This window comes from Macaca thibetana, chromosome X, assembly GCF_024542745.1.
Source record: "Macaca thibetana thibetana isolate TM-01 chromosome X, ASM2454274v1, whole genome shotgun sequence".
Taxonomy (NCBI): Eukaryota; Metazoa; Chordata; class Mammalia; order Primates; family Cercopithecidae; genus Macaca; species Macaca thibetana.
Genome location: NC_065598.1, coordinates 129,791,158 through 129,818,326, shown reverse-complemented (window position 1 = coordinate 129,818,326; position 27,169 = coordinate 129,791,158). Strand labels below are relative to the sequence as shown.

Sequence of the window (27,169 nt, the reverse complement as noted above, 5' to 3'; positions counted from 1 at the left end):
GCCCCCAGCCCCCGCCCTCGTCCCCAAGCCTCCGCCCCTTAGCCCCCGCCCCCAGCTGCCAGTCCCCAGCAGCTCAGTCCTGCAGTGAGAGTCTTGGGAGTCCATAGCTAAGCACCAGGAGCTGAGCACTGCCCGCTGTGCCTGCCTGCAAGTCTGACATGGCTCAGGAGAAAATGGAGCTGGACCTTGAGCCTGATACATCTTACGGGGGAACCCTGAGGAGATCCAGCAGCGCTCCCCTAATCCATGGGCTCAGGTGAGCAGGGTTGGGGAGGATGGAGTACAGGGTTCAGGGGCTCCTTGCCCCCGTGCGAGCAATCTTCCTTCCTTAAAGTGCACGTTTGAGCTCATTTGGGCTCTTCAACCTGAGGGGGTGGCGACTCGTTTGCTTGATAGTGACTTGGGTCCCAAGGTGGAGTGAAAGTTCAATCTCCAACTTTGGGCAGTGTGGAGGAAACGGTTCCCCCTCCACCTGGGGCCATGTTGTCCCACTGTAAAAGGAACTGCAGAAAGCTTCTGGCTCTTCTGACAGGTTGCTTGCCCGACTAACTTACACCAGGGAATGTCAGATCGAAACCGCTGGAACTAGATGTGCAACTTGACACCTGTCTCTCAGAGCTGCTATTTCTAAGCTTAGTTTAGGAATCCTGGTATTAACAGAGGTTTACTTTAATAAATCACACTTTATCTAATAACTTGTAATTAAGTGGTATGTTCACATCACAGTACGTGATTTGGATTTGCTCTAATGTTTTCAGGTTCCAAAACTGCCTGAAATGCATTGCAGTGAATAAAAAAGAAGGGTGGTCTGTAGCTTAGGGTCAGTGAAAAGGCACGTTTTAGAAAACGGTGGAGAGAATCGACTCTTCAATTTCGGTGGTAGGGTCTTGTGTTTTAATGTGAATAAGTCATCGAGGGTCTATTTTAAGGTAGCATCTTGTAATAGTGAAGGTTAGGTTGGTTCATCTCCTGAGCCTATTGTATTTCACTTTTATAAGGAGACAATTCATCTTAGGTAGAGAGCCAATTTGCGAGACCCGGTAGAAATGGCATTAGTCCAAAAAAGGAGATGAGAGTACAATTAGCCAAAAACATATTAATCAAGCACAGTGAAGGCAAAGAAAGAGATAATCCTTGCTGTTGAACTGATTATAACATCCATATTTTGGGGAAAAAACAGGTTGACTTTTTCATTTATTAAATATAATTTTGAAACTGAGGGAATGTAGGAGTGACTTTTTGCTTTCCTGTTGCTGTCCTTGGCCCTGAATTTATTTTGGTTACTATAACAATAAACTGGTCTTTTTCTGATTGTCTTTTGAAATCTCGTAAGCAAGCAATTGCTAGGGACTTCAGCAATTCTATTGACCTGCATTTAGACTATTGTAGCAAAAACATACTGTTTTTTGAATCATGATTTAAGTAACATAGCATGATGTGACACAAGAAGGGGCGAGGAGACCAGGTCTGGTCCCAGTTTTCACTAACTAGCTATGATCATGAATGAGTCATTTAACCTTTCTGAGTCTGTTTTCTCATTTGAAAATTAAGAGAGCTGAATTAGGTGATCTCAGTGGGCCCCGAAAGCCCAGTGCAGTTCATTTCTGAAAAATCCTTCTGGAATTCTCATCCTTATTGTGGCATTGCCCTCTGCTAGGCACTGCAGGGATATTATAAAACATGAATAAAACACCTCTCTACCAGTGGGTTTAAGACACATCCACATTTCTCTTTATTAAGAGACAAAGTAGGTGTCTCAAGAAGCAGCTCATCTCCCAGTGTACTCTTTGGGTTCAAAGGAGAGAGTGATTGCATTCCGTTTGTGGATTGAAGAGAGGTTTGTGCCATGCCTTCACTGAAGGGTATGGCATTCAAGATGGATGTGGAAGGAGAGGAAGGATTTTAATAGATGGTGGCAGGAGGCGGAGCATTTGAGGCAGAAGGGGCAACAATCTCTGCTATGTTTATTCCATCCAACAGCAGAGTTCAAAGGTAGGACACATGCTTAGGGTGAAGGGGGAGATGTCTTGATCCACCTCGTATTGTAGAACAATGCTCCTCGCCCCTTTTCGCATCATGGCAAACACAGAAAACAGTACTCATTGCTTCTCTGGGGTAAACAGATGAGGCTGCTCAGGTCTGGTGGTAACCGGTTTGGGGGCGTAGCTCTGACCAGAAGCAGCTAGAGTCAACCAGTCTGGAGCTCCGCCTGCACCACTTCTCCCAGCTGCCCCCAACCACTGAGATCAGTATCTCTGCAAACCTGTAATCCACAGCACACCACTTGGGAAGCTCTGCAGAGAGGACGGCGAGGAGTTCATTCTCTGTATGAAATGAGGAGCCATGGAAGATTTCGTTGTTAACTAGAGAACTGATGTTAATGTATTTGAAAGAGATCTTCCATTAGAAAAATTACTAATTTTGTTTTTTTGTTTGTTTTTGTTTTTTTCAGTGACCTTTCACAGGTTTTTCAACCTTACACACTTAGAACTCGGAGGAATAGTACAACAATTATGAGCCGTCACAGCCTGGTAAGTATAGAAGTAAGTATCTGAAGTGATTTAGATTGGGGAAAATACTTTGAAATGGAGTTCTTTCTTAAAATGATGTGCTATGCACAACTTTTTAAGAAAGAAAAGATTGATTTTACCTATCTTGTTTACTGCTTATGCTATGGCCATTCAGCTTTTGGTACAAAAAGGATACATGGTTAAAAATTTTTCTTTGCTGTGGGACTTTGTATTTTTTAAAATTGTTCATTATTATTTGTCACTACTTGCATCAGGCTTGTGAGGTAAGTCAGGATTAACTTCTAATTATAGCTGAGAACAGTGGTCTTCATTTGTCCTAGGATGCACACATCACTTAAAGGTAGCAGAGTGTTTGTTTCTGACACGTACCTGTTAAACAATGCTGGTTTTCCGAAATGAAGACTCCTTTTAAAATGCTTGTATTTATATTCTCTGAAGAGTTACTGATTGTGACTGATCTCTGTAGCCAGAACTGTCAGGGATTGCTTTGTTAGTTGGTCACATTGGGATAAATTATGATGAGGTTTTTTATATGGTAGCAGTTCACATGTGGAACTCACTTATCCAGCAGCTTCAATTCTCTGGAAGACATCTGAAATGAAAGAAGACAGATCCCTAAATGGCAGAACTAGATTTCCATAGTCTGTGCGCAGAAGTTCATCGGTTTATTTATAGGAGAGCCTCTGACCTCTGAATCATCTAAAATGTATGCACAATTATAATAAGCTTCCAATCCAATAGTGTGTGAGAAGCAGCAAATTAGAAGGGATGCATTTTAGTTAAAAGTATACTAATAGCTGCTAGCAAGGGAGGAGAGGGAAAAACTGAAAAACAGACATTTTTAAAAAATTTGTGGCTGGGCGCGGTGGCTCAAGCCTGTAATCCCAGCACTTTGGGAGGCCGAGACGGGCGGATCACGAGTTCAGGAGATCGAGACCATCCTGGCTAACACGGTGAAACCCCGTCTCTACTAAAATACAAAAAAAATTAGCCGGGCGAGGTGGCGGGCGCCTGTACTCCCAGCTACTCGGGAGGCTGAGGCAGGAGAATGGCGTGAACCCGGGAGGCGGGGCTTGCAGTGAGCTGAGATCCGGCCACTGTACTCCAGCCTGGGCAACAGAGCTAGACTCCGTCTCAAAAAAAAAAAAAAAAAAATTTGTTTGTGGCTAATTAGTATAAGGGCTAAGAGCCTGTTAGTACACCCCAAGCATGTCATTGGTGTAGAATCATATAATAATTTATGTTCTTAAGGATACCTGGGTCATTAACTTATTCATAAATTCTAGTAATACCTACACTTGTATAGTATTTTACCCATTACAAAGTACTTTCACATATTTAATTGTCATAACAACCCCTATTTAGGGAGGGCAAAGATATTTTTCCCAATTAAAAGAAGCAGCAGCTAAAACTCAAGACGTTAGAAGTGACTTGCTCAGAATCGCACAATTAGTAACTGTTAGAACTGGGAATAGAATAGCGATCTCCGGCCGGGCGCGGTGGCTCAAGCCTGTAATCCCAGCACTTTGGGAGGCCGAGACCGGCGGATCACGAGTTCAGGAGATCAAGACCATCCTGGCTAACCCAGTGAAACCCCGTCTCTACTAAAAAATACAAAAAACTAGCCGGGCGAGGCGGCGGGCGCCTGTAGTCCCAGCTACTCGGGAGGCTGAGGCAGGAGAATGGCGTGAACCCGGGAGGCGGAGCTTGCAGTGAGCTGAGATCCGGCCACTGCACTCCAGCCTGGGCGACAGACGGAGACTCCGTCTCAAAAAAAAAAAAAAAAAAAAGAATAGAGATCTCCCAGTGCCATTCTGTTTGGTATAATTTGTTTAAGAAAGGGAGAACTAGAACACATTTTAGAAAGATTTCCAACTGAAATGACTGAAAATACTTACAGGGGGAAATGTTAGCTATCTGGAGGCTTGATTCATTTTACCTTCTTCTCTGAGGATACTGGAAAATATTACTTATTTTTGCTGGATATATGAAAAATGTTTATACATGTTACACAGCCATGCTCCTGATAACAGTAGCATAGCAAAGAAGGGAAAGTGAATTTGCCTCTCTACACTTCACTTACCTCTTTTGTAAGATGAGAAGATTCTTATCAACAGTGGTCTAGGTTCTTCTCTCACTGAAATACCTAGTTTTCTGAAAGGGCCATGGTGACTCACTGCTCTTTGTTGATCCTGATGCATCTTTTCATTCCTGCCCCTCTCCTTTCTAGCATTTTGGTCTTCCAAAACTCAGTTTAATCCTTATATCTCCTCTGGGCAGGCTTCCACAACTATCATAATATTAATTACACTATATACACTCTATCACAGGATGTGCTATAAATCTTAATACATTTATCTGTGTCCCATGGTAACCTGTGATGAGTAAGGTGTTGACAAATGAAATGGACTGGATATGCAGATGTAGGATCTTCATGGCTCACCAGCTGATTAGATATAAGGACTAAGAGAAGGAAGACTCCAAGTGATGGAAATTTTGTGTGTTGGTGACCGGGGATTGGCGCTGCGTAGGAGTAGAGAAATTGAGATGATTGGTAGTTTGAAGGGGAAGAAGATGAATTCTTTGGGACATAATTGGATTTAAGGTGCCTCTGGCCCCATGATATTCTTCAAAGCAGTATTCTCCCTTTTTAAAAAGATTCTGTCTGCTTCCAGTGTCACCACTTTTTACTTTGAGCAGATGACCCTTCTTACTTTACAAAGAAGACAGACACCTATCTTGTGTAAATGTCAGCTTTCTTTGCCTTGAAATGTCTTTAGCTTCATGTATGGCATTTCTCCCCAATGGTTCATATGCTTTTGACTCTCCTGTTGCTTTGCTCGGTCTATCATCTCCTCTCTATCTTGTATCTTTTCCCTATTCCTCACGAGCTCTCTTCTTTCCACCTTCTCCAGACTCATGCATCTGATGGGGGAAAACAAACTGTTTTCTTTTTCGTAGGTCTCTCCTTCCCTTTTCCTTCCCCTCTCCAAGCTCTTTCAAAGCATAATCTACACTCCACTGCCTCTAATTCCTTGTCTCCTCGTTTCTGGCCAGTTTGTAATCATGCTGCTTCTACCACAACTCCATTAAAAAACTGTTCTTGCAAAAGTCACCAGTGCCCACTTAACTGCCAATGTCAGGGGCCTCATTTCTTATCCCCCTTGAGCTCTTTGCTTTATTTAACCCCGTTAGCTAGCACCTCCTTGGAGTTCTGGCTCTTTTTGTGTGTGTTTTTTTTTAGCCGATACATTGCCCTGTTGTTTCTGGTACTACACACAACTTTGCTCTGTTCTTTCTGGTCTACTTTCCGGTTTTGTCTAAAATTGTCAAGTTGTGTATTATGTAAATGTAGCATGTAAATTTCTGACTTTCTCCCCAGTTAGTTTTTGGCCATCCTCATGTCAGCTTTCCTGATCGTTTCACTGCTTCTTCAGTTTCTTGGGTTTCCCTAACTGACACATCTGTGCTCTCTTCCACAGTCTCCTGTTGGAGAGTCTTCCTGCTGTATTTGCTCACCTTGTAGCTTACTGTTTTCTAAGTGATCTTATTAAGAGTTCGCCAGTGGCCGGGCACAGTGGCTCACACCTGTAAGCCACTTTGGGGGGCCAAGACGGGTGGATCACGAGGTCAGAAGATCGAGATCATCCTAGCCAACATGGTGAAACCCTGTCTGTACTAACATACATTTATCTTATGCTCCAGTCTCCCTTAATGGTTGTAAAAATTAGCTGGGCGTGGTGGTGTGTGCCTGTAGTCCCAGCTACTCGGGAGGCTGAGGCAGGAGAATGGCGTGAACCCGGGGGGTGGAGCTTGCGGTGAGCAGAGATCATGCCATTGCACTCCAGCCTGGCAACAAGAGCGAAACTCTGTCTCAAAAAAAATAAAAAGAAACTTAGAGCATTTTATTACTATTTTATACTGCTCACTGCATTAGTATTCAAAAAAGTTTTAATAGCATGGGGCCTCTTAAACAGGGTGATTGTTATTTGGTTTTATAGTATTACAAGTTCATTTGTATTTTGTTATAGAATAAATAGTAGTAGTTTTTGTTTTTTGTTTTTTGTTTTTGAGACGGAGTCTTGCTCTGTCTCCCAGACTGGAGTGCAGTGGCGCGATCTCCGCTCACTGCAAGCTCCACCCCCCGGGTTCACGCCATTCTCCTGCCTCAGCCTCCCGAGTAGCTGGGACTACATGCGCCCACCACCACGCCCAGCTAACTTTGTATTTTTAGTAGAGATGGGGTTTCACCGTGTTAGCCAGGATGGTCTCGATTTCCTGACCTCGTGATCTGCCTGCCTCAGCCTCCCAAAGTGCTGGGATTACAGGTGTAAGCCACCACGCCCGGCCAGTAGTTGTTTATATTACGACCACTAGAACTCTCTAAGACCTGTTGATATGAATTGTGTCTTACAGTTTGTGACCAGCTTGTAATTATTGTGAAGGAACATAATTTGGCCTCCAAATCATTTCTGCTTTGTGTTATTAAAAAAATGATGATCTAAGGGAAAGCATCAGTTATTTTAAAGATACACCTTGTCTTTCCAAATTGGTTTTTTTTTTTTTTTTTTTTTTTTTGAGACGGAGTCTCTTCTCACTCTGTCACCCAGGCTGGAGTGCAGTGGTGTGATCTCGGCTCACTGCAAGCTCCGCCTCCCAGGTTCACGCCATTCTCCTGCCTCAGCCTCCCGAGTAGCTGGGTCTATAGGCGCCTGCCACCACGCCCGGCTAATTTTTTGTAATTTTAGTAGAGACAGGGTTTCACTGTGTTAGCCAGGATGGTCTCGATCTCCTGACCTCGTGATCTGCCCGCCTCGGTGGTGGATTACAAAGTGCTGGGATTACAGGCGTGAGCCACCGGGCCCAGCCCCAAATTGTTTTTTGTTAACTAGTAAGATTTGTAGTGATAGCATGTGATGAGATTTTAGAATGGATTTGGATCGTGAAAGCAAAGCCTCCTCATTGCAGTTGTAAAGTGTTTTTGAAAAACATCAATCATAGACAAAATACTATGTACTAGACTTATTAGCCTCTCTTCCCCCATTGCTGCATTGGTAATAAGAATTAATAGCTTTGGTGTTTTTTTTTCCTTTCCCTTCTTATGTAGTTCTCTATTTTAGATAACTGGGATAATGGATATGTCTAAGGCCCATAGTCTTTATTTCTCTAAATTTACGTAGCTTCACATTCATTTGGGAAAAGTGCTGAGGTCAGTGTCTGTCTAGCAACAGATGGTGCTTTGAGGTCGGACACCTGGTGTACTTTTTGAAGACTAAATATACTGCCTCTAGTGCATGAATGTTCAGTGATCTAAAGAGCTAAATTTCGAAGAAGAATATGAAAACTTACCTTGGAAGAGGTTGTACACCAGTACTGACAGCAGACTGCTGCTTTGTGATTCGGAAAATAGTAAATGTTTACTTTTTCTTTCCAGTTGCTGTCATCCTCACCTAATCGTATTCCTAGTAGCAGACTGCATCAGATCAAAAGGGTAAATTTTACTTACTAGCTCAGATTGGAAATTTTTTGGATTTTACATTTTTATTTTTATTTTAAAGATTTAGATATTAAAATGAGTTGGGATGCAACTCTGGTTAGTTGGAGACAGATTATAATTCTTCTGGAGTGTGCAGATAAAATATACAAGCGGCATGAATATTCTACTCTACTGTGATTATGTCAATGAGGTAGAAAAGTCTTTTTATTTTATTTGAAGCCGAGAACTATGTGGATAAAAATTACAGTATGTGGAAGAGTTAATATTTTGTCAGTGATCCTACCTTTTTAGCACATATGTTTGTCTTTGCAGGAAGAAGGCCTGGATATGATGAACAGAGAAACTGCACATGAAAGGTTAGTGCTTTGCAAGAGCAGGGCCTAGCCTAATAACTGTCTTGTTTGTAAACACTGATGGCCCTTCCCTTTGTTTATTTTAGGGAAATGCAAACGGCAATGCAGATAAGCCAATCATGGGATGAGAGCTTGAGCCTGGTAAAGTTTGCTCATGTCTGTTTGGTTTTCATTTTCTAGAAACTTTTATGTTGTTCACTGGCTTCATTAAGTTTTTCGCACGCTTCTGTCCCCTTCTGCTTCCAAATTGATACTTGTTTTTTGATCTCTGCTTTTCCAGCAGAATATTAGAGTCTGTACCTTTCTCTTTGGAAAATCTGGGTGTGTTATAGTAGTAAATAAGAGCTGTGATGTGCTGAATTTATTATGAGGATATGACACTATGTTTACAGAGTGACAGTGATTTTGACAAGCCGGAGAAATTATATTCTCCTAAGAGAATTGACTTCACTCCAGTTTCTCCAGCACCTTCACCCACCAGGGGATTTGGAAAGGTAGGATAATTGAAAGGATATTAAGTCTATTTCACAAACTGAGCTGTTTACTCTAAAACGCACACAAATCACACCACTTTTAAAGTATCCAATGCCTTGAAGGAAAATCAATGAAAATCTATGGCAGTAATTTGGAAAATATACATATATATATATGTAATTTAGTTATGAGACACACAAACAGCCAAGCAATTCTAAGGAAATTGTTTCTGTCATTTTGAAAAGAACCTTTTGAAAATGACTGTGGGTCTGGTATGGTGGCTTGTACCTGTAATCCCAATTCTTTGGGAGGCCAAGGCGGAAGGATCACTTGAGCTCAGGAGGTCAAGAGCAGCCTGGGCACCATGGCGAGACCTCATCTCTACATTTAAAAAAAAAAAAGGTACAAAAAAATTAGTCGGGCATGGTGGTGCACACCTATAGTCCTAGCTCATCAGGAAGGTGGAGCAGGAAGATGGCTTGAGCCCAGGAGTTTGAGGCTGCAGTAAGCTATGGTCGCATCCCTGCACTCCAGCTTGAGCAAAAAAGAGACCCTGTCTCTAAGAAAAAAAAAAAAACAGGAAGAAAGAAAACTGGAGTGCTAGAACTATTTTAATATTGAATATGTTTTTTTCTAGTAATGTTTCTCACCATTCTTACAGATGTTTGTGAGCAGCAGTGGGTTGCCACCAAGTCCAGTTCCCAGTTCAAGACGATTTTCAAGGTAAGCAAACTTGAATTTTAAATGTGGTTGAAGTACCATTCATTACATTTATCTCTCAGATTAGCTTTTTGTGGCTGGGCACGATGACTCATGCCTGTAATCCTAGCACTTTGGAAGGCTGAGGCTGGTGGATCACCTGAGGTCCAGAGTTCAAGACCATCTTGGCCAACATGGTGAAACCTCGTCTCTACTAAAAATAGAAAAATTAGCTGCGCCTGGTGGCAGGCGCCTGTAATCCCAGTTACTCGGGAGGCTGAGGCAGGAGAATCGCTTGAACCAAGCAGGCAGAGGTTGCAGTGAGCTGAGATTGCACCATTGTACTCCAGCCTGGGCAACAGAGCAAAAATTGTCTCAAAAAAAAAAAAAAAAAATTATTTTTCCCAATATTTCACTGTGAAATTTTCAGACATCAAAAGTGAAGGAATTTCACAGTGAACACCCATATACCCACTGCCTATAATCTACAGTGAACACCCATATACCCACTGCCTATAATCTACCATTAACATTTTACCAGAGTTTTTTCTTTTTTTTTTTCTTTTTAATTTGAGACGGAATCTCGCTGTGTCACCAGGCTAGAGTGCAGTAGCGCGAACTCAGCTCACTGAAACCACTGCCTCCCGGGTTTAAGCAATTCTCCTGCCTCAGCCTCCCAAGTAGCTGGGATTACAGCCATGCACCACCACACTCGGTTAATTTTTGTTTTAGTAGAGATGGGGTTTCACCATGTTGGCCAGGATCGTCTTAATCTCTTGACCTCGTGATCCGCCCGCCTTGGCCTCCCAAAGTATTGGGATTAAAGACATGAGCCACAGCGCCTGGCCCCAGAGTTTTTTTTTTTAGGGGGGATTTAATGCTGATTTATATTTAGTGGGGACACACACACACACACGCACGCACGCACACCACAATAATCCTTTTTTTTTTTTTTTTTTTTTTTTGAGACGGAGTCTAGCTCTGTTGCCCAGGCTGGAGTGCAATGGCCGGATCTCAGCTCACTGCAAGCCCCGCCTCCCGGGTTCACGCCATTCTCCTGCCTCAGCCTCCCGAGTAGCTGGGAGTACAGGCGCCCGCCACCTCGCCCGGCTAATTTTTTTTGTATTTTAGTAGAGACGGGGTTTCACCGTGTTAGCCAGGATGGTCTCGATCTCCTGAACTCGTGATCCGCCCGTCTCGGCCTCCCAAAGTGCTGGGATTACAGGCTTGAGCCACCGCGCCCGGCCAATAATCCTTTTTAAGAATAAGGAAAAAATGTTAAAGTTCATAGACCAGTCAAATCCAGTTTCGCTCCTGTTTCCCAGGCTGGAGTGCAGTGGTGCAATCTCAGCTCACTGCAACCTCTGCCTCCTGGGTTCAAGTGATTGTTCTGTCTCAGCCTCCTAGGTAGCTGGGATCACAGGCATGCACCACCACACTTGGCTAATTTTTTGTGTTTTTAATAGAGATAGTGTTTCACCATGTTGGTCAGGCTGGTCTCAAACTCCTGACCTCAGATGATCTGCTTACCTCGGCCTCTCAAAGTGCTGGGATTACAGGCATGAGTTACGGCGCCCAGCCCCAAAATACTTTTTAAATAAGGTATCTTTTTTTCTTTAAACTGTTGTGGGTATTTTGTCATATGGCATATTTTTTAAATGGCTTAAAATGCTGTTGTATTATTCCAGGTTGCCATATGCTGGGTGAAATCATGTATTGGCATTTCAGTTATTCAGTTACACAAGAATTTTCCATTTCAGTCATTGATATGATTGTCCATTTTATTTATGTATTTGTTGGGCTGGACTGCTGTTTTATCTTGCATCTTGGATGTTCTTCACATTATCCTGTTTGTTTTTTCATCAAAGCAGGAGAAGTCAGAGTCCAGTCAAGTGCATTAGACCCAGTGTTCTCGGTCCTCTTAAAAGAAAAGGTATGTAGCAGCATGGTGACTATAGTTAGTGCTACTGTGTCATATACTTGAAATTTGCTAAGAAAGTAGATCTTAAGTGTTTTTACCACACACATATAAAAGGTAACTAGGTGAAGCAAAAGATGTGTTAAAAACTTGACTGTGGGCTGGGCACAGTGGCTCATGCCTGTAATCCCAATACTTTGGGAGGCCAAAGCAGGTGGATCACCTCAGGTCAGGAGTTCAAGACCGGCCTGGCCAATGTGGCGAAACCCTGTCTCTACTAAAAATACAAAAATTTGCTGGGCGTGGTGGTAGGTACCTGTAATCCCAGCTACTCAGGAGGCTGAGGCAGGAGAATCACTTGAACCTGGGAGGCGGAGGTTGCGGTCAGCTAATACTGCGCCACTGCACTCCAGCCTGGGCAACAGAGTGAGACTCCATCTCAAAAAAAAAAACAAAAAAACCTTGACTGTGATCATCATTTCACATTATGTACATACATCAGATCATCACATTGTATACCTTGAATATATGTAAATTTGTTTGTCATTTATACCTCAGTAAAGCCGGGGGGGAAAAGAAAAAGATAAGCATCACGCTTCTGGTCTTAAACCTAGCCAAGCTTGAATTAAAAACTAGAACTCCCGTCTGAAATGAGCTAACAGCATTGCTCTCTTGTGTTTTAGGGAAACTCAAAAGTATTCTTCCGAATGTTTGCTCTACTGATTTTCAATTTTGTAAATGAGTTATTTGATACATCTGTATTTTCTTATACTTCATAAGTTTTATTCATATATTCATTATCATTATATATTCAAAAAATTGCCTCTCAGTTATCTAAATATGAAAGAGATGCATAGTTTATAAACTGCAGAAATATATGCTAATGCTGTATCAAACATCCATAAATGTGCTATATACTCAAATATAAGGTGAGGTTTACCCCCTCATCAAATTATGCCTCATCAAAGCAAGAATTGCCTTATATTCAATTCTGTAGTTTTTTGTATAACAGGGTGCTCTCAGTTACCTTGTTTTGAACCACAAAGCAGTAGGCTAAAATAGTTTAGTATCAATCAACACTAGTGCTAGATGCTTATAAAGGGCACCTGATGGCATCTCTTTAAAAAGGCAACACAGGTCTGTAATCCCAGCACTTTGGGAGGCTGAGGCAGGTGAATTGCTTTGAGCTCAGGAGTTTGAGATCAGCCTGGGCAACATGACAAAACCACATCTCTACAAAAAATACAGAAATTAAGCAGGCGTTGGTGGCTTGTGCCTGTTGTCACAGCTACTTGGGAGGCTGAGTCTGGAGAATTCCTTGAGCCCAGGAAGCAGAGGTTGCAGTGAGTCGAGATCACAGCCTGGGCCACAGAGTGATACCCTGTCTCAAAAAAAAGCAACGCAGGTTTTTGTCTGTTTTTTGAGACCAAATTTCACTCTTGTTGCCCAGACGGGAGTGTAGTGGCGTGAGCTTGGCTGACTGCAACCTCCACCTCCTGGGCTCAGCGATTCTCCTGCCTCAGCCTCCCGAGTAGCTGGGACTAGAAGTACCCACCACCATGCCTGGCTAATTTTCTGTATTTTTAATAGAGACAGAGTTTCACCATATTGGCCAGTCTGGTCTTGAACTCCTGTCCTCAGGTGATCCACCTGCCTCGGCCTTCCAAAGTGCTGGGATTACCCCACCACACCCAGCTGGCAACACAGGTTTATTCATTATTCCTGGGGATATGACTACACGATTGCAAGTGTCAGGTGTCATTTTAAACGAGTCTTAACAATAACTTTTTTTTTTTTTTTTTTGAGGCAAGATCTCGCTCTGTCTCTCATGCTGGAGTGCAGTGGTGTGATCTCAGCTCACCGCAACCTCTGCCTCCTGGGTTTAAGCGATTCTCCTGCCTCAGCCTCCCAAGTACCTGGGATTACAGGAGTGCGCCACCATGCCCAGCTAATTTTTGTATTTTTAGTAGAGACAGGGTTTCGCCATGTTGGCAACGCTCTCCTTGAGCTCCTAGTCTCAAGTGATCCACCTGCCTGGGCTTCCCAAAGTGCAGGGATTACACAGGTATGAGCCACCACGCCCAGCCATTAACAATAACTTTTTTTTTTTTTTTTAATTGAGACGGAGTCTTGCTTTGTCACCCAGGCTGGAGTGCAGTGGTGCGATCTTGGCTCACTGCAACCTCCGCTTCCTGGGTTCAAGTTATTCTTCTGCCTCAGCCTCCCAAATAGCTGGGATTACAGATGTGCACCACCACGCCCAGATAATTTTTGTATTTTTAGTAGAGATGGGGTTTTTGCCATGTTGGCCAGGCTGGTCTCAAACTCCTGACTTTAGGTGATCCACCCGCTTCGGCTTCCCAAAATGCTGGGATTACAAGCATGAGCCAACCGCGCCTGGCCAACTGTACTTTTAAAAGCAATTCAGCAAGTGGTTTCTTTGTGCAGATCACCTTCAGGGCCAATAAACAGACCAACTTTTCTAATGTTAGGGGTACAGGTATTTGTGGCTTTGAAAACTTTCCAGTCATAGGATCATATACAGATTCCAAAAGTGCTGCGTTTCAAACAACTTAAAGATCTTGTGCTCTGGAAAATAGTTCCTGATATGGTGACAATATTTGTATTTAATATATACATTTTATCTTTATAAACAGTTTTTCCTCAATCTTGTAGGGAGTTATTTGTAGTCCTAGGAATGTTCTCAGTAGCTAGTAAGTGAAAATAACAGTTGGAAATAAAGCTATTATTGTTGTTATTATTACTAACTTAAAATTTGTTGCAGGAAGTTGAAGGAATTAGCATGGTAGTTTAGTTTTACAGCTATTCCAAAATACACCAGCAGATGGAGGAATTCTTTGCTCAAAAGAGCTAAAGGCTTTTACTAGTGAGGCAAACTCAAAAGCCCAGCAGCAACTTTTAAAAGCTGCATATTAAAGCATGGAAAATAACAACTTTTGCAGATTTTCAGCAATTTTCAGAATAGTCCTAGAGGAAAGATAACTAATTGATAACATGGACAAAATGAATGTTGCGTTTGTTCTTGCTTAATCTTTTTTCATTCTAAGAATCTTACACAGTTTTAAGTTCAAAGTTACTAATTTTCTACTGGAGTATAGACAGGCTCATGAATTAAATTGTCTTGAACATTCCGTTTTCAAGCTCAGATGAAGAGCTTCAGAACCAAGGAATATATATGTTTTAAATAACATCAGAGCCTGATTTTAAAGGAGATTATTCTAACTTAGGGTTTTACTTTTTGTACTCCTGGTAGCAAAATGTTAGGCAGTATCCCTGTTGGTGCAAAGTTTTTCTATTAGCAATTCCGAGAAAATCTGTAGGATTGAGGTGGTCAGTACAATAAAAATTTTGTGAATTGAGTAAGATTTGCTTTTGATTACAGATGTATTTTCAAACTTATCTTTTTAATCTTCATTTTCATTAAATAGTGTGAAAGCAACTTTTTACTTATACACTACTTATCATTTTTTAACCAGTTTGACACCATCTTAGGAAATGTTCAGATATCAAAATGTATAAAACCAATAGGCCTTGCTAACCATGTAGCATACAATATTCACTGTGAGTGTCCGCTATTTGGGAATTCTTTATCTCTACTGTGGTCAGCCTTGCTTCATTTTGCCTGATGCAGTCAGTGTTCTACTGTCCTATTAATGTGAATATGTCCATAGCACGCTGTGGATAATGAGTGAGAAGCTTTTTAGGGCTGCCGACTTTTTGGTTGAGTTTATGTGGAAGCATATTTCTTCCACGTTAAAGCACATGGGAAAATAGTTTTAAGCAGTGGTTTGAAGAAGTATTCTGAGCTTTGGTTAAACAAAGGTCATCCTATTTTAGCACCACGCCTGTATTTGTAAAATTGTTTTATAGTAGCATCATCTCTTTCTGTTTTAGGTGAAATGGAGACAGAAAGTCAGCCCAAGAGACTCTTCCAAGGCACTACCAATATGTTATCTCCAGATGCCGCGCAATTGTCTGATCTCAGTTCATGGTAAAAAAGGAAATAAAATGAAAAGTATATTAGAGTATAATCCATTTTAAAAGAGCCACATGGAAAGTATATTGGGATAATTTAAAATATTTTCAACTTCTTATCCATGCTCCCACGAAGGGGAAATCTCTGTGGAGGATAATGTGAAAAAACAGATTATTTTAAAGTCAAGAGTATTTCGTTTGGAAATGTATATGTCTTTCTGACACCTTCGCTTTCGTTCCCAGCTCCTGTTAGGTCAGCCTGTCATTAGTTGCCAATGGTGTGGCAGTGCCAACTGCTGGCTGGTGTGAGAAAGAGTCTCTGGGTGGCTGTGGGTAATGTGTACTGATTGTAGCTGCTCTGCCTGCATTTTGTATCCAGTCCTTTCAGCTTAGCAGAGAATAGTAGGATTCTCTTAAGCATAGTATTCTCTGATTAGCATTATCCATTGTTATCTTTTTGAAAATTATGAAATATTTTGTCACAGTGCTAAGGTTTCATTTTTATAATAACATTTCCTGATTCCTACGGTCTAGTCACACACATGTTTTTTAAATCTTACTCATCCTAGTTTAGGTCTTTAAGGGCCTTCAGTGTTTTCATGAGAACGTTAACTTCTTTTCCTATACCTGAAGTTGAGCACTTGAGTGCTTATGTACATGTTGGAAGGAAGGGGAAGGAATAAGTAGCAGTGACCAGGTAATATTTTGAAATCTTTCAGTATGTTCTGATCAACTCACTGAATACTTGTGTAATCAATTGTGTACTGTTTTTCAGAATTTGTTTTGTTCCCTGAGTTTTACAGCTGAGGATTTTTTTTTTTTTTTTTTTTTGAGATAGACTTGCTCTGTTGCCCAGTCTGGAGTGCAGTGGTGTGATCTCGGCTCACTGCAGCCTCTGCCTCCCAGCTTCAAGAGATTCTCCTGCCTCAGCCTCCCGAGTAGCTGGGACTACAGGCACGGGCCACCATGCCTAGCTATTTTTTTTTTTTTTTTTGTATTTTTAGTGGAGATGGGGTTTCGCCATGTTGGCCAGGCTGGTCTCGAACTGCTGACCTCAGGTGATCCCCCTCACCTCGGCCTCCCAAAGTGCTGGTATTACAGGTGTAAGCCACCGTGCCTGGCCTGAAGGTCTTTTTAAAAAGCCCACGAGGGCACTCACTTTAAAAATAGCAAGATCATACCCTCTAAATGGAAAAAGTGTATAAGCCACTTGTAAGCTATAAAGATGGACGATCCCTTCTTCCCAAATCACTTATTCATTGTTCCATGTGAAATAACCTGTACTTCTAGTTGACCAAGAAGTCACAGATTATTCTAGTTTGTTAGTCTTTTTGATCAGTACTATTCTAACCTTGGAACAGATAGATGCCTTTTAGAATTGTTCTAGCTATTTTCAACCCCATGGTCTCTTTTTTCCTCTCATCTCTATATGTCCTTGCTACTTCAGTGTGCTAATTTTGGTACAGAGTGCCTTTCCAGGTATGTAGATGATGGAAAAGAGAAAACTTCTGAAGCTTGTCAAGAGGACTATTGGGTGAAACTCTATCCTTAGTGGAAAGTGCATATCACTTTTATGGCAAAGTGTTTTAATATAGGCACATGACTATAAATAGGTTTGCTTACCTAGTTACTAACCAAGTGACCAAGTTAAGTAAAATATATGACAGCATTTTACCAAGCTGAAAACATACAGGGTGAGGTGACTTATTTTTATATTGTCTTTGGCTGACAGTGCAGGATGTGTAAAACAGGTTCATGCAAGTAAGTAAGAAAGGAAAGAGAAGGTGCAGTATTTACGAAGGGTCTTCTCTCATTGTCCAGACATTTATTCCTCTGAGCAGCACAACCTAAACCATCTCTAGCAGTAGCTATTGTGAGGCTTCTATTTCCTTGTCACTACTCCCCTATCCCATAGACCCATAAATGGCTAGGAGAGCCCTGGAAACGTCAACATTGGTGATGAAGGAAACTTTTATTTTATTTTAATTGTTTTGAGACAGAGTCTCGCTCTGTTGCCCAGGCTGGAGTGCAGCAGTGCAATCTTGACTCACTGCAACCTCCGCCTCCCGGGTTCAAGCGATTCTTCTGTCTCAGCCTCCTGAGTAACTTGGATTACAGGTACGTGCACCACACCTGGCTAATTTTTGTATTTTTAGTAGATATGGAGTTTCTCCATGTTGTCCAGGTTGGTCTTGAATTCCTGACCTCAGGTGACCCACCCACCCTGGCCTCCCAAAGTGTTGGGATTACAGGCGTGAGCCACTGTGCCTGGCCAACTTTTGATTCTTAAACATAAAAAGCTGTTGTGGTGCGGTGGCTCATGCCTGTAATCCCAGCACTTTGGGAGGCCGAGGCAGGCAGATCAGGAGGTCAGGAGATCAAGACCATCCTGGTTAACACGGTGAAACCTCGTCTCTACTAAAAATACAAAAAAATTAGCCGGGCATGGTGGCAGGTGTCTATAGTCCCAGCCACTCAGGAGGCTGAGGCAGGAGAATGGCGTGAACCCGGGAGGCGGATCTTGCAGTGAGCGGAGACCGCGCCACTGCTCTCCAGCCTGGGTGACAAAGCGAGACTCCGTCTCAAAAAAAAAAAAAAAAAAAGTTGTTGCTTCACACAAGAGACACTTGCTTTATTCACAGCCACTCATAGAGTGTCAACAAGCCAAGTGTGGTTCAAGTAATCTGCAAAAGAAATCTGTTACTCAAAATTCACAAAACTAAGTGTCAAAGATAGTTAAGTCATTAATTAAACTTCCAGATGATGTTTTTAGTCAGTTTGCAGCAATTGTACTTCTGAGGTTATTAAAGCTTAAAATTGTGCTGAGACTTTGGGAACACCTTATATATTAATGGTGCTGACATTTTTGCCTATAATTAAGAGATTTTTAAATATGATTTATTTCTTTTATATAAAAACTGGATCCTGGCCAGGCATGGTGGCTCACACCTGTAATTCCAACACTTTGGGAGGCCGAGGTGGGCGGATCACTTGAGGTCGGGAGTTCAAGACCAGCCTGGACGACATGGTGAAACACCTTCTCTACTAAAAACACAAAAACTAACCGGGCGTGGTAGCGCATTCCTGCAATCCCAGCTACTCTGGAGGCTGAGACAGGAGAATTGCTTGAACCCGAGAGGCAGAGGTTGCAGTGAGCCAGGATCGCACCACTGGACTCCATCCAGCCTGGGCAACAGAGCGAGACTCCATCTCAAAAAAAAAAAAAAAAAAAAATCTGGATCCTGCTTTTGCGGAAACTTTTTTTTGAGACGTAGTCTTACTCTTGTTACCCAGGCTGGAGTGCAATGGTGCAATCTCCACTCACTGCAACCTCTGCCTCCCGGGTTGAAATGATTCTCCTGCCTCAGCCTCCCGAGTAGCTGGGATTACAGGCATGCACCACCACACCCGGCTAATTTTGTATTTTTAGTAGAGATGGGGTTTCTTCATGTTGGTCAGGCTGGTGTCGAACTCCCAACCCCAGGTGATCCACCCGCTTTGGCCTCCCAAAGTGCTGGGATTACAGGCGTGAGCCACCATACCTGGTCTTTTTTTTCTGTTGTTGATACAAGATCTGGTCTATTGCCCAGACTGGAGTACAGTAGTGTGATCATGGCTCACTGCAACCTCTGTTTCCCGGGCTCAAGCCATCCACCCACCTCAACCTCCCGAATAGCTGGGACTACAGGTGTGCACCATCTCGCCCAGCTAATTTTTCTGTTTTTGTAGAGACCGAGTTTTGCCATGTTGCCCAGGCTGGTCTTGAACTGCCCTCAAGTGATCTGCAAGCCTTGGCCTCGCGAAGTGTTGGGATTACAGGCATGAGCCACTGCACCCAGCCTCTTTTATCTCTTTAATGCAGTTTTATTAATCAGAATCAGACATTCATATTCTTAGAAACGGGGCTAGAGATAGGAATCTGGCTGTGTTCTGGTTTCTGCTACCAAGGTTGGCAACCTACTTGATAACAAAACTAAGGAATCTGTGCTAGGCTTGATAGGGCTGTGGCTAATTTTTTATTTATTTACCTACCTGCTATTAATCTGATAGAACCCAGCTTATTGACTGAACAAGGCACACAGTGGTTCAGCCAGATGGGGTGATAACATGAATCAAACCGAATATCTTAGTTTTGTGATTACTTTTATCATTGGATGGTTTTCATGATTTGCTATTTTAATGAAACTACGGAAACAACTGCCCTCTATCTTTTAGAGAGCAGAAAAAGGATCAGATCGTTAGATGTTATCTTGTCATTTAAATATTTATAGTTTATTCCCTGCCCCACCCAACAAAAGGAGAGATGGCTTTTATAGCCTTTAAAGTTTATACACTAGATAACAATCTTTAAAAATCTGACATCTTTTGAAGCATAAATTAAGTTTGAAATTTGAGTGTGGACCCATTTGGAGTTTGTGTCCAGTTAGGCATACTTTTTATTTCTTTTCTTTTCTTTTCTTTTCTTTCTTTTTTTTTTTTTTGCTAAATGAAAATTCCCAAATCTTTGCCAACCAAATCTGGAGGACATTATCAACCATAAGGCAGGAGTTATGTCATTCTGCATTTAATCCTTATGGACATCAAAATTTGAGCATCACTCAGAAGTCTACCTTTGCCTGTGCTTTGATTCTTTCTGCATGTTGGGAGCTCTTAATCTGCTCTTCATTCTGTTGGGAGTGAGACTGTGTGTGTCTGCAGCATACTATATAAAATAAAGGAGTTTTCAGGGCTGCTGGCCATACAGTGACGATTAAATGATAGTGTCTTTCTTTTTTATGAAAGGAAAACTTATGAATTTTCTTACCCCGTGCATCAGTGTTAATGTGATAGTTTTAACACGTTTTTTTGTTAAATGGGTCTTAGTGGTTCTAACACTATTTTTAATGTTATATGTGTCATGCCAAAATTTCATGAATATGTGACAAGTACAAAAAATAAGTTTTAATCATTAATAGGAATGTGTATGTCTGTACACATCTCTAAAGTACACATGTATACACACACACACACACACTCTTTAGAGATGTTTATGTGAGCAACTTAGACATCTGTGCTGATAGTTTAAAACTCCTGTCTACCTTCACCATAAAAATGAGCAAGTTAAAAACAAAACAAAACACTCCTGTCCTCAGCATGACTGCGGACTGATATTTAAATATGTGATCTTAAAAACTTAGAGGTCATTCAGAAGGATGATACTAGGACCCTTAAGGTAAGATAGTAGAGACCAGAGAACATGCCATATATATCAGTTTAACCCACAGCAAGGGGTGTGGGGATGCCCTACAGTCATACCTTATACCAAAATCTGTGCTAGGCTTGATAGGACTGTGACTCATTTCTAACGCATTTACCTGCCTGTCATTAATCTGATAGGACCCAGCTTATTGACGAGACAAGGCACCAAGTGGCTCAGCCAGATGGGGTGATAGCATGAATCACACTGGACATCCTACCTTTGTTATTACTTTATCATTGGACTCTTTTAATGAGTCACTCATACTTCATCCTTAGGTTTTCTAGACAGAGGGCATTACCTTAAGTCATAAGTACTTTTGGTTGTGTGGTTCAAATATTGCCTCAATATGTATATTCAGTGGCTGGAACGCATTCGTTCAGTTTTGATTCAGGGATTCCTGTGTCCAATTTGAATTGTCTAGATCCTTTTTTACTATTGTCTGGCTTTCGGCCATTAGTGTAAGTAAGGCTCATTAGCACTTCCATCAGAGCTTAAGCTAGGAAAGAAAGAAGAGATGAACTCAGATTAGTCCAGACCTCGTTGCTTTTAGAAGCTCTGGTAGAAGAGTTAATAGTAGACTCTGCGAAAATTACTTTTGTGCAGTGATGTTGCTGTGGGTTAAAAAATCATGTAAGTCTTACTTGACATGGATAGAATAACAATGAGTGATTTGTGACGTGAAGTCTCTGCTTCCATGACCATGAGTAATTGTGCCAGATTAATTCAAACGGAAACTAGATTTTAGTTAAGTGAAAATGTCTGGTTAAAGATTTACCAAGTTCTGAATCTAAATTGCAGTGGAGACTAAATGTAAGTGTGCTATTTTCTGTTAATGAACAAAATTATATACATTTATATTTTAATAATAGGGAAGACATTCTGAAATGAAATGTTCAGGGCTTTTTTTTTCTGATCCTCCATTAGCTTATTTCTCTTAAGGTAATCAGCAGTGTTAGAAGTCAAATTTCACTGCATGAGTCCTGTTGTGTGTTTTTGAATGAATACAGGATTCACCCAAGCAGGCAGGCCTTAATTACAAATGGAATCTTTTAACCCAGGACTCACCGTAAGTCTGGTGGTTGGAATAAAGAATTCTTTATTTATATTCAGATTATCTGCTTGGTGGCCAAGTGTTAATCTAAGCCCATTTCTTCCTGCCAAGTAGCATAGAGCGTGTCCTTCGGCTGCCCGGCCAATATGTGCTTTAGGAAAGTAAATTCATTTTAATATTAGTCTAGGCAAAAAGCTGCAGGAGGAAAAATCGCATATGTTCCAAAGGCAAATAGAAAGGTCTTTTGATTTTCCAGTGTCTTGGATTATCTGTGCAACTTTCTTTCAGTAGTTTGAGTAATTCATATTTTAGATCCATTTCGCCATTTGGTTGAAAAAATATCGGAGCCAGCTAAAATTTCCAAACTTCTTACTTAAAAGTGATATTATTAATGATGCATTTGACAGCAGTGAGTGTAGAGTAGGAGTAGTGTGGAATATACTGTTTCCATTTTTACTTTTACTTTTCTGAAGCCTATTTGTAGTTTGTCTCCACCTAAAAACAGTCCACAAACAAGAGAATGAAATGACATTTCAAAGAAAAGTAGAAGAGTAGAGAAGCAAGGGTGGGGGTGATATATTTCATTGAGGGTAGTACAGGGCCCAGAAGCTTTCTAATGTACCATAGGTTACTTTTAACACTAGAAATACATTAACTTGGAAATTCAGAAAAATGATAATATTAAAGACTCCCAACATTTTCGACTCAGCATGTTAGACTGGAATGGGCTTTTTCAAAGGAGTTAGTGACCAAAGTTAAAACTAGAACCCGTGTTTCCTGATTTCCATAATTCCTTCTCCAATTCTGTGCTTTTTTCCTTTTCAAAAATAAAAAGTGTGTAAATTCTAAAACTGCCCAATTACCTCTCCCGCTTTGTCTGTCACTGTGTTTTCTTCACTCTCTATACCCCAGCCACAATAGTCTGCTTTTGTTTGGTTCCTAGAACTATCCTTGCTTCCTCCCAAATCTTAACTAATTAATGCCTGCTCATCCTTCAGATGATAGCAAGTATCATCTCTGGGGAACCTTTTCTCATTCCTCCGAGTTAGATTAGGTTACCCATGTTGTATATTCTCATAGCCCCTTGTATCTTTCCTTTATCACTTTTATTGCAAATTATAATTACATATTTATTAGCATGGTTATTTGAATGTCTGTCTCCTGCACAATACTGTAAATTCAATGAGGGCTGGGACCACGTCTGTTTTAAGCACTGTTGTATTTCTAATATCTAGTGTGCTTCCTGCACTTGGCAGGCACTCAGTAAGTATTAGAATAAGTGAATGATTGAATTCAGGGCAAATATAAAGCATAGATCTTATTATTGGATTGATGGAAATCAAAGCCAGAAAGGCAGCTTGATGCCAGACTGTAAAAGCTCTCATTTCCCTGCTGAAGTATGGAGCCAGATTCATGAGTCAGGCCAGGTTGATGGTTGGGAACAGTGAGCCCCTGGGCTGGATAGGGAAGGAATCCCTGGGCTGGGTATAGAGGTTCTTGATGTCCAGATCTGGAGTTTTACTGGAACGATAGGAACAGGTGCCAGTTGTCAGGATAAAGAGGCAACAGACAATGGGTACTGAGACCATGAGTGTAGATTATTCATTGTAGAAGCTTAACTGGAGAATAACTAAAGGGATCAAAGAAAGGGACTCTTCTAGAAATAGACCTTTGGGTTTTGAAAGCAAGAAGAAAGGAAACAGTGTAAGGAATTATAAATGGCATAGAATTGGAGGGGGAAATCATTTAAAAATGTGTTTGAATTGAAGGCCCTTTGGGAGTGGGGAAGTGATCAACTCTAAGGGAGTTGAACGACTTTGTTTTAGAGTAGAGGAACTATGAGGCAGTGTATTTGATCGAACACCTCTGATAGTCCGAGTATGGTTACCTCAGTAAGTAACTACTCCTCTTGCTTCAAGCCTGATGGGAAGATAAAAAGATAAACATAAGGATAGAAATTTCTTGAGCTGAAGTGAAGTGAAGGAACCTCCCTCCCAAAAACCATGGCATGTCAAGAGGAACATTTATTGTAGGTTGGATGGTCTGGTGCCTCCGGGGGGACAATCAAATGATACAGGACCTCGAAGAGTCTTACTTTGGATTTTTGTGGCTTTATAATGTAGTATATTATGTAGTTCATTGCTGTGGCTTTATGCTTTTTTATTATTTACAAGTGATCTACTGATTTGTGAGCTCTTGAAACTGTGTCATTGCATGTTACGTTTACCCTGATAGTTGCATTTGCTTATAATTCTTTTTGCTTTGTCTTCAGTTCAGATATTTTGGATGGCAGTAGTAGCAGCAGTGGCTTATCCTCAGACCCACTGGCTAAAGGCAGCGCTACCACAGAGTCTCCAGTAGCATGCTCCAATTCATGCTCTTCGTTCATCTTGATGGATGATCTCTCACCCAAGTGACTTAACCATTTCTGATTCAACGTTTTAACTGCTGTTTCCTACATAAAATGTTTAGTGGGGAACGCAGAGAACTTTGATCCATAATGAGGATTAAAGTTTTACAGATTTCACCCATTCTGATGCTATTATTACTCTTTGGCATCTCTCTTCTCCAAAGTTCAATTTTATGAGCCTAATGACCTTAGCTAATAATCTGGTTTTGCTGATCTCATTTTGGATTTAGTGATTAAATCTCAACTGCTCATTTTTGATTGCTTAGAGGAATCTTTTTTCCTTAGTGCCTCAACACCTATTTTGAGTTTATACATTTAAGAAAGGCACTGATACGTATTGCCTTTAATGGTGCTTTTCCGCAGCAGTGATACGACAGATTTGATCAGAAATTCTCTTGCTTGAGAGATTTTTTTTTTGTTCTTTGTTGACTACATAGTTTCAAATCTCTATTTCATGATAATATATAAATTGCTTTTAATTATATTAAATTTTTATTTTTCTGCATCAGCTTAAAGTACATTATTTTGTTTCCCTTTCCTGTTTGAGCCGCTTACGCCATTTCTCACAGAGGGGAAGAAATACGTAGTTGCTTTCATTACCCTTATTGCTTCTTTGCTGTTGGGGTGTGTGAAGTGAGCATTGATTTTAGTGCTGAGAACGTAAACGGACTTACAGGATGCTTGGATTAGTCACCACAGGTTCTTATGACTTTGCTACCACAGTTGATATATTTCTCCTCAAACCTGTTGCCCTAAGGAATATATAAAATATTGTTGATATTTCTAGGTGGTGTTATCAAGGAGAAGAAATTCCTGCCTTGACCAGATGTGTGGAGCATCTACAAATGAATGAATAGTTATTTACACACAAACCACTGTGTACAAAAGCGTCCATGGAGCTGTCAGTGTCTCGGGTGGCATTATGAGGCCTCAGGTGCCTTGGGGTACATTGTCATGCTATAAGGGATGTATATCATAAGGTATGGTGGAAGAGGGGCCTTATGTGTATGAATGCCACATACTGTTTGTGTTGCTGCTTTTTTTCCGATTCCTTTTTGTCATTGGATTTGTTTGTTTTGTCATGTGGTGAATGGTGTTTCAGTTCATTGTGTTGCCGCCAGAATCAGAATCCAGTTCTTGTTCATACTGCCTTATAGTTATTGTGTTGCCGCCAGAATCAGAATCCAGTTCTTGTTCATGCTGCCTTGTAGTGAGGGCAGTTTAATATCTACAAAGAAGCTTTTAGGAGCTGAAGAAGTCAATGTGATTGTGCGTTCTGCTTTTAAGAAGCTGTTTCAGCTGTGAACTGTGTACATGCTGTAAGTGTGAGGTACCATAAGTTATTTAATTTTTAAAAGAGGAAACTCCTGAGTGAGCTGTTTAAGAAATCTGAGTGTAATCTATTGTTACGTTACTTATAACTAGGTAAAATGTCTGTCGTGATAGATTTCTTTTAATGTTCAGATATTGTGGTTGGGTTGTCTATATTTAATATGCAGATTTGCCTGCTGGAATCATCATAATCCATTTTAAAGTGAATGTAAGAAATGAAAACTACTGCATTTGTGTCTTTTGAAGGCAAAGATCCTTGGATTTTAAAGGAAGATTATGTGCTTTGAAGGCACTCAGAGACTAGTAATAGCATATGGCTTGAAGGGAAACCCATTCTCTTTCAATTACAAGAGAGTATCACTTAGCGTGCAGTAGTTCTATTATAGCATCTGATGTGTCCTTTATTTTAAATTGTAACCATAACAGCCATTAATGGCTTTATTTCTTGTATTGCTCTCATCTGGGAAAAGTCTACTTCTTCAAACGTAACAAATATATCTATTATGAAGCTTGTCCCCTAGTATGCCATTATAAAGAAAAAATTCTTCGATGGTATGCAGTGTATCTATTCTGTTTGTAAAGGATCATGTCAAAATGTTCTGCCTCTATAATGATAATAGATGGTTTTGTCTTTCAGGAGATTTATCCACCTACTGTCTTCTTTGCCTTAAAGGGACACTTGGCCATCATTTTTAGACTTGAACTTAACACTGTTAAGAAATAACTGAAATATGATGGTACTTACATTAATTTTTGAAATTCAATGGTGGGATAGAATTAGGTCAGGAAATGGAAATTGTTCCAATGGTGTGAGAACTAGGAGACAAGATGATTCACTTTATTATTTAAACCAAGCTTCATTTTTAGTTTTTGTTGTTTAAATGAACTGGAAAGTTAAGTTTTTGCAGGGATTGTTTTGAAATAAAGAGATATGCTAACTCACAGATGAACTTTGTTGATAAGACCCCTTTATTTTTATATAAAGTCTAATATTTGAAAAGTGATTGTTATAAAGTAAAATTCTCTCTTCCTATTCTAATATATATCATTTATTTCAGGCTTCTATTTGAAAACAGGTATAAGAGATGATATGATGGAACCCTATAATGTTTTTTGCTTGATTGACTTATATAATCACTGTTTCATGATTACTGCTTTTGGAATAATAGGAAGTTTTGTGAAATGCTGGTCTTGTGTATATCTTAGAATAAATAAAGTGTGTATACATGCATAAAATTTACTAATGTTTTAAAAATCTGTCCTTTGTTCTTATTAATAATCATTTTCTGCCCTTATATCCCAATAGTTTATTCTCTGTGTCTAATTGCAGGTCAAGCTTTGAATAAAAGGATATCAGAAACACAAAAGAACTAATAGCTATGTTGAAGTTGGGGCTGTTTGCCAAAACGAAGTGAAACCTCTCCACATAATCAAATTTTCAAGAGTATTTTGTAGAATTTGACAATTTAGAAGGTTCTTGCCAGGGTCATACATCTTTCTTCCTCGTTTTCAATTTAGTTTATCTTGTTAAATTTTTTACATATTGATAAGCCTCTATAAATTATTTTTAGAACAAGATTGGGGTGAATAAACAGACAAAAAGGTCCGGGCACGGTGGCTCACGTCTGTAATCCCAGCACTTTGGGAGGCCGAGGTGAGCAGATCATGA

The 27,169-nt window shown here is 40.7% G+C and overlaps 1 protein-coding gene and 1 non-coding gene across 16 annotated transcripts; both read left to right on the top strand.

The window, feature by feature from the left end:
- Positions 1-41: 41 nt before the first annotated feature.
- PABIR2 (PABIR family member 2) lies at positions 42-26,740 on the top strand. 15 transcript variants are annotated; one of them, XM_050776723.1, is made up of 10 exons: positions 42-256; positions 2,453-2,531; positions 7,966-8,022; positions 8,341-8,384; positions 8,468-8,522; positions 8,774-8,875; positions 9,517-9,578; positions 11,426-11,487; positions 15,388-15,484; positions 24,956-26,740. In XM_050776723.1, exons 1-10 carry the CDS (start codon positions 159-161, stop codon positions 25,023-25,025), a joined length of 726 nt encoding a protein of 241 aa, XP_050632680.1. In that variant the 5' UTR covers positions 42-158; the 3' UTR covers positions 25,026-26,740. The 15 variants fall into 15 exon arrangements, with proteins under 15 accessions (XP_050632680.1, XP_050632673.1, XP_050632679.1 ...); XM_050776716.1 differs by having other exon boundaries at positions 24,031-26,740; XM_050776722.1 differs by having other exon boundaries at positions 11,423-11,487.
- LOC126947069 (small nucleolar RNA U109) lies at positions 20,102-20,247 on the top strand. Its single transcript, XR_007722913.1, has one exon. It is a non-coding gene; the product is annotated as a small nucleolar RNA U109 (small nucleolar RNA).
- Positions 26,741-27,169: the final 429 nt, after the last annotated feature.